General features: G+C 37.4%; 1 protein-coding gene across 12 annotated transcripts in view; it reads right to left on the reverse strand.

Annotated features, from left to right (window-relative positions):
* Abi3bp (ABI family member 3 binding protein) overlaps nucleotides 1–13,102 on the reverse strand; it is a 255,155-nt gene that overhangs the window by 165,370 nt on the left and 76,683 nt on the right. For all 12 annotated transcript variants that reach the window (XM_029553747.1, XM_017802040.2, XM_017802041.2 and 9 more), the window contains exon 2: nucleotides 12,558–12,737. In XM_029553747.1, the coding sequence (XP_029409607.1) occupies nucleotides 12,558–12,737 (180 nt within the window). The remainder of the gene's footprint in view (nucleotides 1–12,557; nucleotides 12,738–13,102) is intronic.

Below are 13,102 nucleotides of genomic sequence, written 5' to 3' on the forward strand. Positions count from 1 at the left end.
CACAGGCCACCTGCTCATGAAGCCAGCACTGACCCGACCTCATTCCCTGCACACTGGGCAGGTCTGCTGTCCCAGGTAGTCTTGTTTCCTGTGATCCTGGCACAGAGCCTGCACCTCATCCCGCCAGTGTCCCAAACTAACCCTGCTTCGTTTTCAGGCTCTGACAAATTCTCCCACTGATATTACAAATACTTAATAAAATATTTCTTTGACCCACTTGCTGTTCTAACAGTCAGTACACATCCTTTCCTACTTAGCAAACCTGTTTGACATTAAATTGTTGGCTGTAGTCTTTTCTTCGCCTGTTTTGAATGTACACCCCACAGAGAAGTTTAGTGTGGGGTATTGTCTGTTAACTGGTTTAAGGTTTGTAAATGCTGGATTTTGGCCTATTCATGAGCACATACATGTTTGCCCATGAAAAGCTGGCAAAGTTTGGTTTTTTGTTTGTTTTGAATAGTCTTTCTCAAGGAAAGTCTATTGAAAGATCAAAACTTCATTTGGATACTTTTCTTTCAAAAGAAGCCTAAGTTCCATGAGTTCTCAGATGGTTTTCAAAGTCAAAGACTTCCAAATCAGCAAGTTGTCTTTTCCTCTCTTTTTAAATGCTGTAGTGGGCATTAGTAGACAGTACTCTTAACTGCTAAGCCATGTCTCTACCCCATTTGTTTTGTCTTTTTGAGACAGGGTCTCCATATAGTCCCAGATGACCTGGAATATATATATATATAAAGAGCTCTGTTTGCCTCTGCCTCGTGAGTGTTGGGATTAAAGGTGTGTACCACCACACCCAGCTGTAGCCCTTGAGTTTTGAGATATTCCTAGAATAAAGGAAATTCTAATTGTTTTCTTGCATACCCATTCCCTGGATAGCCCTCAGACCCCTTCCATTTAAAATTCTCTTCTTAATAGCCTTTTACAATGAATCTGGAACAGTATATCCTAGAGCCAAATATCCTTTCCACCTATGGCAAAAGGGGACTTTTTAAAATTTTACTGCACTTTTGTAATTTCACAACAGTTCTTAATCAAATTTAGATTCCCTCCCCCATCCATGCCCTTCATCCCCCCACCGGACTTCAAGTATTTTGTCCCCCTCTTCCACAAGAAAAGGGGACCTTTGAAATATATATTCAATAATGAATTTTTAAAAGTTAGATTTTCATTTCAGCACTGTGTGCATTATGTTTGAAAAGTTTCTGTGCTTTCTACTGAAATATTGCAAATTTGTTTGATTGTATTTCTAAGAAAAGATAAACTTGGAGATGGTTTATTGTTTGATAAGGTCAGGCAGACAAGGAAATTATTACAGTTGAATCCAGTAGGAAAAACAGAAAATTGAAAAGATGTTGTCTTTATCAAAGCATGGGGAGATGGTTGCTTGTTTTCAAAGCAGGCCTTCCTGGTATATCATGGTAAATTAATTAAGTGATGGTATGCATTTATTAAGAACCTGATACCCACTAAAGCCAATAGCTTTAAACATTCTTTTTGACATTTTCTTAAATTCTGCTAAATTGTGTGCCTTGGAAGAAAATAAAATGACTCTAGGATTTCTAATTTTTATAATGAAAAATTTGGATCAATCTTAAATTTTTAAGGCCGAATATTTCCCACAAAATTTTTCTATTTTCAGAAAAATAACGAACTTGGAAAAGTTTTAAACAAAACAGAAAAACCTGTCATCAGTGGTGCTCACAGCTGTTTCAGACAGTCTGAATCCCAAACTTTCTCCCATTCACTTCTTATGTCTCTAAATTCATGACAACATGAAGATAAAAAGAAAACACGTCCCTTGAGGTTATTAGGTCCTGGGAGTTTTTATTTGTGTGGAGTGTGAAGAAAGACAGGTCTCAGTATCTCTCTCTCTCACTCCCTCTCTCTCAAATCAGGAACATCAATAGTAATGTCAAAGCCAAGTGCCCTGGCTCTTGGTGCCTGTTGTTGATGGCAGCAGCTGCTTGGGAGGCTGTAGCAGAAAGATCCCTTGAGCCCAGGTGTACAAGGCCAGTGTGAACAGCACGGTGAAATGCTATTCATCAAAACAGCACATCATCTAGAGCGTGCTAAAAGAAAATGCTCGTCAGATACTCATAACAAGGAGCATAAATGTTTTCTTCCCTGGCCTTGGGTGGACCAGATCGAAGAGCCATGTGACAGGCGGGCAGCCATAACAAAACTGGTGGTGGTGAGAAAGAACAAGTTTAGAGGACACAGTGTGTTGTGCACTTTTAGTTCATTTTGATTTTATTTATTATTTTGATTTTATGTGTCTGAATATATTGCTTGCATGTAGGTAGGTGCACCAGTGTTGTACAATGCCCATGGAGGTCAGAAAAGTGTGTCAGATCCCCTGGAACTGGAGCTACTGACGGTTGTTAGACACCATGTGGGTGCTTGAGAAGCAAACTTGGGTCCTCTACAAGAGCAGCCAGTGCTCTTAACCACTAATCCATCTCTCCAGCCTCCATTTTTAGTTCATTCATTTAGATTTTTATGAATTAGGTAGCTACAATGCATGGCCTAAAAAAAATGTTTAAAGAGCATTATTGAAGCAAAACATCAGGTGCTTTCTACCACAGCTCAGCTAAGAGTCCCTAAGTTGTTGGGGTTTATTTTTAGTGTGACTGTTAAGAATGTATTTCTTAACTGCTTTTTTGTGCATTTCATACAAAACATCTTAATCATCTTTATACCTCCCTCCCCCATCTGCACCTCTCTACAGTCCCCAACTGGATTTCATGCATTCTGTCATATATGTTAAGGCCTATTGAGTGAAGTTAGTGTACCCAGATGTCCCTCAATGCAAGTTCATCCACTGCGGTCTAGTCCGTCTATCTAGAGTCTCTCCCTTAAGATCAACTCTCCCAAACCCAGGGTAAAGTTTTGACCTGCCGTAAAACTCAGGGATTTGGTGCTTGGGCTGTATAGCCATACTTCTGAGGTCACATCCTGGACCTGCTATTTACTAACTACATAGTCTTAGGTGTTTAAACACTTAGAGCTTCAATTTCCTTACAGGAAAGAGGGAGCAAATAATGCTAACTGCAAAGCAGTTGTCTCTTTCCTGTATTTGGGAACTGTGCACCTCTGTCACTGGTACCTGTTGCAACTCTCCCCCTCACAACCTCTTTCTAGTTCTCTAAGAATTCTGTCCAGGGACTGGAGAGATGGCTTAGAGGTTAAGAACACTGGTTGTTCTTGCAAAAGACCCAGGTTCAAATCCCAGCACCCACATGGCAGCTAACAACTGTCCGTAACTACAGTTCCAAGGGATCCGACAGCCTCTTCTGTCCTCCGTGGGCATTGCATGACACAGGTGCACTTACCTGCACATAGGCAATACACACATATACATAAAATAAACATAATAAAATATTTTTTAAAAAAGAATTCTGTCTGGAAGCAGGGCTCTACCTGGTTTCCATGGCCACACTCCATCACCTCCTCCTGATCCTTTATCCTTCCTCTTTACTCATTAGTTTTCTTCTGACATCAGTATATTTACTTCCCTGTATAGCTACTTCATTTTCCTGTCACCCTCTACTTCTAGCTATTTTCTCAGAGTTTCATAACCACCTTCCTTGTGATATTTTCCTTCAGTGTAATAAGTAGTAACAATCTCCATTACTTTATATTTCATCCCACTGCTATAAAAATGAATAAAGCATGCTCAATCATTTTTTATATTTGTGTCTTATTTTATTTCTTATTGAATTTTTGTGATTTTTTTTCTTCCCCTCCCCTATCCACATCTCTCCCCACTGACCCCCCTAAAGACATAAAAAAGGACAACTATAAATCTAAGTTGCAATGATAGAAGGAAAATTAGATATTTATTCTTACTGTACAAAAATATAACTTAAGGGTATGATCAGTGGGATCCCTCAGTGGGTAAACACACCTGCCACTAAGCCTGGTGACCTTTCAAACCCAGGGATCCACATAGTAGAAGGAGAGAACCAACTTCACAAACTGTTCTCTGATCTACACATACAGTATGTGACATACAAACACACACACACACACACACACACACACACACACAGAGTAAATAAATGCATTTTTTAAACTCAGGAGTAAAACTTGAAAGGGATATTACTAATGTACAGGAATATAAGCTGCATTAAGTTTCAAAGCATCTAATTTATTAACATTGCAAAATTACAAACTACATTAAAATATTTTAAAATTTTCCTTTGCAAAGTAAAAGTGAGAAAACTCAAAATAAACTATTAAATTTTGATCTAAACTTAAGTTTATAATCAGTTAAGTAAATAAAACTGTTAGTCCTCTCTTATGTTGATTCATATTTAGTAGAGTAGGTTGAATTTCTTACTATCTTCTTGTTAAAAATCCATTACCGAGACTAGAAAATGTGCAATCTCGGTACTTAAATTACTGCAGTCTCCATTGGAGCCCACAGAAGTATATGCCACCTCTGTTCACCAAGGGCAAAGAGGCTGCTTCAACACAGGAGCACCCACTTGATGATTAAAAGAGGATTAGGGGAGAGGGCTGCGTGGCACTAAGGGTATTGCATCACAGCCCTGGATTTGTTTTTGCTTTTGTTTCCTAAACTTGTTTTTAGAGTTGTCTCTGTCAAGAAAACATACTTGAAGTATGACACAGGTGAATATGGCCATTTTTTCAGTAACTAATATCTCTGCTAAAGTACCTTACCTCTATGATTTTCTGGCTTCACCTCCCCACCCCCAAATCAAAACCAAACTAAATAATACAACAGTTTAGACCAAGGGTTTTCAAAGTAGACACTAAAACATTAGCACAAACCAGAACTTTAGTATAGATATAGATTAGTCCTTATTAGCAACTGAAATAAAGATCAGAAAGGTGAAGTAACTTATCCAAGAGCACTTAGCTTGTTATATCAACAACTGATAAAATTTATAAAACATATATACTCTATACTAGAGCGTATGTTACCAGCAGTACATAATTTATCCAGTTTTTACTATATTTCCAGAAGATTATCCACCATTTTTTAAAATTTTTATTATTTTTATTTTATGTGTGTGTGTGTGTGTGTGTATTGCCCGCATGTAGGTAAGTGCACCCATGTTGTGCAATGCCCGCGGAGGACAGAAGAGGCTATCGGATCCCCTAGGACTGGAGTTATGGACAGTTGTTAGCTGCCATGTGGGTGCTGGGATTTGAACCAAGGTCTTCTGCAAGAACAACCAGTGTTCTGAACCACTGACCCATCTCTCCAGCCCCTATCTGCTATTTATAAACCAGAAAAATAAAACTCAGAGAAGTTAAATGACTTACTTCAAACTACTCCACAGTAAGTAGTGATGCTCCATTTTAATCTAAGTCTGATTGATTCACAAGTTTCCTTCTACTATGCTGCCTCTTAGTAGGAGGTAAACTTTGCTCTCAACACTACCTGGAATCACTCTGAGACGTCACAATCAAGATGGTGGCTTGGTGTGCCCCGAGAAGCCCACAGATGCATGTAGGAAATGTGCTCTTAGGGAAATGGGTGCAAGGGTTAGCAGCTGTGTGGACATGAGAATTAAAGCACTTGCCTCTGTTAAACCTGGATTCCTAACACGTGGTTAGAAGACAAACTCCTCATTCAAAATTTGTGGGAGTACTGAGGATATGTGAGGTTCTTTTTCTTTTTAACTTAATCCTTTCTACAGTAAGGACAGAAAAAACTCTTCAAATTGCACTCCACACTGATGGACTGTAATTCTCCTTCAAGGTGACACTGTCCTGAAGTGTTCTCAGATGTTAATAGAACATCATAAAATATCAGACATTAAGGTTAAGTGCTAGAATGTTCTCAATTTTTTTACTTTATTGGATATTTGCAAAATGATCATCAGCTGAACAGAAAAGAAAGAAATTCTTAAAGTGCAAATCAGAAGTGAGACTACTCAGGATGTGAGTAAAACACTGAGGAAACAGGACCCTCGACGATCTATTAAATGAGAATTCTTGTTTTGCTTGTTTTCCCCCTTTATAATTGATGGGATCTCATGGCCATTAATATTTACTATTAAGCACTTGTGTGATAACATTTTTCTAATTATTCAACTGATTCATTATAATATTTACTTTTATTTTTTAATTTTTTTAGTTACTAAAGTCATTACAAATTTATTAAAAGGTAAATTTAATCTGCTCCCCTTTTGATTCTCTGGTGCTGGGGATCAAACCGAGTGTTTTTATATCTTCTTTTTTTAATTAAAAAAATTTTTTTATCCTAGGCATGGTAGTACATGACTTTAATCCCAGCACTCAGGAGACAGAGGCAGGTGGATCTCTGTAAGATCGAGGTCAGTCTATTCTACATAGTGAGTTCCAGGCTAGCTGGGGCTACAGGGAGGCCCTGTCTCACAAAAAAGAAAAAAAAAGGAAAAAGAAAAGAAAAAATTTTTATTAGCACTGCTTTCTTTAAAAAATAATATGATTAGGAACTGGAGAGATTACTCAGTAGTTAAGAGCACTGGCTGCTCTTGCAGAAGTTCTGGGTTCAATTCCCAGTACCCACATGGTGCGTAACAATCATCCATGTAACTCCAGTTCTAGGGAATCCAACACCTTCATCTGGATTACATGGGCACTGTACAACATAGTTAATGTTAAGCAGAAGAGGACTGGAAGAAGATGCCAGGGTAACATGATATGACAGCTTGGTCCTCTGTTGTTGACTTTGAGGAGGAAAAGGAATGCAGGCCACTTGTGAAGCTGGAAAAGGCCAAGAAATAGATTCTCCCCTCAGGGCCACCAGGCAGGAATGCAGCCCTGCCTAATCTTCCTAATCTTGATTTTAACTCACTGAGACCCATGTTGACTTTCTGCCCTATAGTTATAAGATTAAAAATTTATAATTTTTTAAGCCATCAAGTTTATAGTAATTTCTTACAACAACAGAAAGCTAACATGTGGTGGCTACTCAATTAGGAACAATTAATACAAACAGTCATGGAAGACTGTAAGTAATCAACCAAGTGACTAAAAAAGAACATTTAACTTAGAACATGAGCGCAGTTTGAAGTAATAAAGACAAAAACACACAGATTTCTTAGCATAAAGAAATAAAAAAAATAGGGGCTGTGAAAATGATTCAACAGTTAAGAGCGCTTGCTGCTCTTGCAGAGGACAAAGGAGTTCAGTGCCTGGAACCCACATAGAGCACCTCTGTTGCCTGTTAACTACAGCTCCATGGGATCTGATGCCCTCTTCTGGCCTCCACAGGCACGTGCACTCGCATGCACATTACCCACACAGAGATGCATATGGAGACACATAATTACAAATAAAATAAATATTTTAAAATATATAGTAAAAAGAAAAGGGATCATTTATATTTTAAAAAAACATATATTAAAAAGAAAAATTGTGCCCTGGTCAAGCTTCAGTTGTCAACTTGACACACCTAGGAAGGGGGAACCTCAGTTGAAGAATTTCTTCTATTGGATTGGCCTGTGGTCAGCCTGTGAGGCATTCTTTTGATTGTTCAGTGATGTGGGAGGGCCCAGTCCCTTGTGGATGGTGCCACCCCTGGGCAGGTGGTCCTGAGTTATGTAAGACAGCAGGCTAAGCACAAGCCAGAGGAGCAAGCCTATAAGCAGCATTCCTTCTTGCTTGGCACTTCAGCTCCTGCTTACAGGTTCCTGCCTTGAGTTCCTGCTTTGGGCTTCCCTTGATAATGGACTGTGACAGGGATGTATGACCCCAATTTGACCCCCTTTGCTCCTCAAGTTTTGGTCAGAGTGTTTTATCACAATAATTGAAAATAACTAGAACAAATTTTAACTGATCTATTTTTTTTTTACTGCATGGAGAGGTGAATTTCCTCTTATTTTTATTAATAATATGTAACAGATGTGCGCAAAACTTTGAATATAATACATTCATAAACAAAAACACATATTTAAACTGAGCATGGTGGGGTACCCCTTAATGGAAAACCAAATACTTGGGAAGTAAAGGCTGTCAACTGATCTATTTTTTAAATTTTATTTAATGTGGATGAGTGTATTGCCTGCATGTATGTAAGTACACCCGTGTTGTTTTGACCCACAGAGGTCAGATCATCATATCCCATGGAATTGGAGTTACATGTCATGGGTGATTGTTAGCCACCACGTGGGTGCTAGAATTTGAACCCAGTCCTCTGGAAGAACAGCAAGTATTCTTAACCACTGAGCTGCCTCTCCAGTCCAACTGATCTATTTTCTGCTTTTACTAGACTTTTAGAAGAGAAAGGGGATTCATAAGAAAAAACACATTGATCTAAAAAGACATTTAAGAGTTTTAAGAATTCTGCATGTAATAGCCTCCTAGGAGTTCTTTGTCCCCAGAGTTCTTCAAAAATAGTCATTTGTCTGTTTTCTACTCCAAACGGCTTAAATGTTGACTTACCTGGTGACAGGTCTTAAACAATTTATCAGCTTCCTGCAGCCTGAATATCCAACACAGATTAGAGTCTATTCTGTGCCAGGATGATTTGGTGCCATCCATTCAATGTAAATCATTATGACAACTGATTAGAGAGGCCATGCAGATGCCAGAGGTTAGACTCTAAACACTGCACATTCTTCTTAGAGAGGGTCATGGCATAGGAAAATGTCCTTAGCTCTTCCAGTGATTAGCAAGCCCCCGGTACATCCCAGAATATGGCATGACTAGTACAGGAAAAAAAGAAAGAAAGAAAAAAAAAAACTAAAAGAAGCAAGGGGTTCTTCCTAAGTCCCTAAAAGAAACCCTTAATAAGTATCAACTTCAAATGACTCTACCAGTAAAAAAAAGACAGAAGGAATTAATTTGGCCATCTGCATAATTTTAAACACCCAGCAGCAAAGTATAGTCAAAAAATGAAATAATTGGTAATAATGTAAGACAAAATGAATTTTAAAAGGGGAAAAACAATGATTCAGCCTTTATAAGCATCCCTGCTTATGGGACACTGACAATACCAAGTAGGGCAATCACAAACACCCCAGCTATAATTCGATAAAAGGACTCCAATGCCTTTCCTAACTCTAAACAATATTTTCTCCAGTCTGAAGCTAAAGGGACTTCAATTCGTGGTCACTAAATTCCTCCATTATGGGCTTTTTATTCCCTCCCAGTCACTCTGTAATACCCCAATGTTGGCCATTAAAATCATTCTTCAGTTCAGCCTCCTGAGATTTCTTCAAACTGATAATAATATTTCCTTTGTTTTTTCAGATCTGTAAGTCTATAGATATTAACTTCATTACTCTCAAAGATCCCAGTCCTCTGAAAAGGTGGAATGTGCTAATCAGATCTGAAAGTCATCCATTAAAAACCTTTGGCTGTAGACTCAGCTTACCCAGAAAGCAATAGTCCTCCCTAGCAAATAGCCACCCTTTAGAGTTTGTCTAAGTTTCTATACAGTTCTCAGCATAAGCACCTTTGCTACAGAGTGGATTGTGACTCTGGGAATATGTTGGGCATCTCCTACAGACACCGATTGACTATGTGGCCTTTGTTATCCCAGGATGGATTGGTAGATATACTGTAGGATTTCTTTGAGTAGAAGTGACAGTTAAAAACTCTAGAGCACCCTACAAATTTACTTATGTTACGTCTTTAGACCTTAACTGCTTACTTTTGGTATAATCATCTAGTTTCCATTTTTTGCCATCTATGGGACTAGAGATCATTATTTGTCATATTAAAACTTTTACTAAATGTGCTTTTACTAAATGAAGGCTTTAAATGGCACAGCCCAGGGAATGTCTCTTCATTCTGAAGTCCAAACAATGATAAAAGCAATTATACAAAACCATATAGCTTTAGATATCCTGACAGCTGCTCAGGGGGCCACTTTTGCTATTATCAAGGTTGAATGTGATGTGTGTATGTGTGTGTGTGTGTGTGTGTGTGTGTGTGTGTTCCAGATAACACTGCTAATTTCTCTTCTGTTTTACAAGATATATAAAATCATATTCAAAGTAAGTTAGAAACCACCATCCTTTTCTGCAGAAAGCTTTGGAATTTGATCACTGGGTCTTCATGATGGAAATGAGTGTGTGCCTTTATCTAAGTAGATGCTGTTACTCTTTGAAGCTTGTCTACTTAACTACTGTCTCAACTTTATCTCCTCTCATTTGCAGTCGATTCACCTTCACATCTCTTATGTCAGTTTAACTCCATATATCCTTTTGATCATCCTCTGAGGCCTGAGAGCAGCAAGAGTGGAGGACCCAACCCTTCTATACTCCCTTCAGCCATAACTAGACAAACTTACCCAATGCTTATCTCCCAAATGATTTTAGGGTCTCAGATTTTGAGGGGAGAGTACTAGGAAGAAACTTGTATTTTAGGAGGCTTGAAAGTTATTGAGGATGGACCCCTCCCTCATAATTAGCAGCTTGTAAATCTCAAAACTAAAACTACTAAACTGTTGATTACCTGGTCCAAAGAACGGGATCTGAATCACATCTCTGCCCTGAATGGAGACATGACATTCTGAGCTACCTGGAAGTTCATTAATAGGAAGCTATTTAAACTTTTTAAATTGTCTATTCAGAGACTATCTGACAAATAACAATAATATACCCTGTCTCTACCATCCAAATGTACCTATCAATCACCTGGACAGGAAAATACCCCCTAAGAAAAGCTGTCTGTTCTAGAAAATTTAGAAGAGTATAAATCCTGCATAAAATTTAGACTGGCACAGTGGTCTGTTTGCCATTGTCCCCATCTACTACTCTAGAGTGCGTTATCCTCTATTCTACAGTAAACTCTAATTATCTTCTACATGAGAAAGAAAAACACACAATGAAAGTAGCTACTTAAATACAAACTGTGATCAGTCCACAAAATTACAGCCCCAATCTCTCTAAATATCAATGATATTTTAAAAGGCAAGGAAGGGATTGAAAGCACACAATCAAATGTAGCATGTTTACTTTGTTTAGAAACTGATTCAAACAAATTGATACTAAATAGATAGCTTTTAAGACAACAAGAAAAATTATGATACAGGATTATTGTGATAATATAATAAAAATATGAGATTCTTGAGAATATGTCTCCTCTCTTAGAGATGCATGCTGAAGCATTTTAGAATAAAAGTGTCATATGTCATTATGCTTTAAATACTACAGAAAAACTATGCATGAAGGGATACATAGAACATGATAAGAGAACAGTAGCATGTATTTAAGGTGCATAAGACAAGGTTCATCACAATGGTCTCTCTTATTTTTTAAATTTTCCATGATAAAAAATAAGGGATGAAAATATAAATAAATAAATTAATCCTCAGTCCATTTGATCAACTTCATTACTGAAACAATGGAGGTTTTTATTGTGCTAGAAATTTCTTAAGTTTTTGGTACATATTTTCATTAGTAATTTTACTTCTTACATTTTAAGATTGAATTCATCTGCTAGAGAAAGGAAGTTAATAAATGAACAAATTCTCAATGTAAATAATAATTTGATATTTCAAAAATATCAAAAATAAAATGTTAATTCTAATGCTCAGTGAAAAAAGCAGGGGTTAGAGACCTGTTTCTATTTGTATGAGGTGAGAGTATGGTTTCTGATTTCTGTTTATAGTGAAGATAATATAGTGGGGAATATTTGTAAATACTGAAATTCATGTGGAAAAAATTAATGTTGCTATATTTGTTAAAAGTGCCTAATTACCATAATTTTGTTACTTTAAAGTGATTGATGTAAAATCTAGTCCTCCCACTTATTAACTGTATTATTCTCTCATTTGGTTTTAAGCAACAGAGACTTCTCTAGGAGGAACAAGAGGTAAAAAGCCAAAATCAACTTGTCTTCACATTCTCTGTGCACTTGGATACATACCACATTGATACAGAGTGGCTCAATACACAAGATTAAACTTCTAAAGTTCATAGAAAGTTCTTAAGCAATATCTTAGCAGTGGAAAACGAACATCAATCTTAGAAAGTTTTCATAATAAAGTATCCTTTCTAAAGTGTTTTAATACTTCAACAGGATTTTTTTTACATTTTTTTCTGAAAAAAGCTTGAAGGTGGCTCAAACTACAATTTTATGTTATTAAAATATTTTCAAAAATATTTTCAAAGAAACATACAATTATATAATCATATTGAAATTTAATCTCCTTGTCTGAAATACTTTAAATTTTAAAAATGTAAGACATTTGCTTTTCTTTCTAAAGGTAATATCTTAAGAAAAGACACTCTAAAATCTTTAGTTGTCACCTCTACCAGAAGAAAGCAGAGAAAAGATGAAGGAAAATTTGTCCCTGTAAACAATTTCACAAGGGTTAGGCCCAGGCATTTCCTTATGAATTAAACTATGTGGCCAGAGATTATGGGTACAACAGCAATGAAGACAATTATTTCTGTACTCAATAACAAGCTTTAACATCAAGGACTGTCCTAGGAGGATGTTTTATCTTTCCAGCAGTTGATTCAGCTGAGAATGTAAAAGAAATATTTCTCATCTTCCAAATGTGTGCATCTTGTCATAACTATGCCCTATTACCTCCTTTTCTTGCGGGGGGGGGAGGGGGGAGGTTGGATACCTAAACACCTTACCAACTACAGCCTCGGTGAATTTGCCTTCTGTGGGAAGAGGAAAGTACTGGTTTGGAGACACATTGCTGCCGTATCCCAAGAGAAAACCTTCAAGCTTTACATTTGGACTTGGACGCAGGAACTTCAAGAGGATGGAGTCACTCGTAGTGTTGATGTGCACCTTCAGATTTGGTCGTTTACCTAATGTGGAAACAAAAGGTAAGTGGTTGCTACTTCACCTCTCCTGCATCCCACAAAAATCCCAGCAACTTGCCTGTCAGAGGCATTCTTAGAAAGAATGCTATTGCCTTTGCTACTCAGGATCGTAGCCCAGGGACTCAAGTGCCCAACTGTAGCCAAATTTAAGATTAAAGGAAATGGAATGCACTTAGTAATGTAAAAACAGACTAAAATAAAAAGTAAAAATATTGAGGGATCCAAGTCTTGGTAGTTAATTCTTGAGCACATAGGTGAAATTTAGGATCATTTGGTTGTTTTGTTGTTGTTGGGGTTTTTTGTTTGTTTGATTTGGTTTTGGGGGGGTTTGGGGGTTATCCAAAGTTGGT

This window comes from Nannospalax galili, unplaced genomic scaffold (genome assembly GCF_000622305.1).
Source record: "Nannospalax galili isolate Female #2095 unplaced genomic scaffold, S.galili_v1.0 scaffold1184, whole genome shotgun sequence".
NCBI classification, from domain to species: Eukaryota; Metazoa; Chordata; class Mammalia; order Rodentia; family Spalacidae; genus Nannospalax; species Nannospalax galili.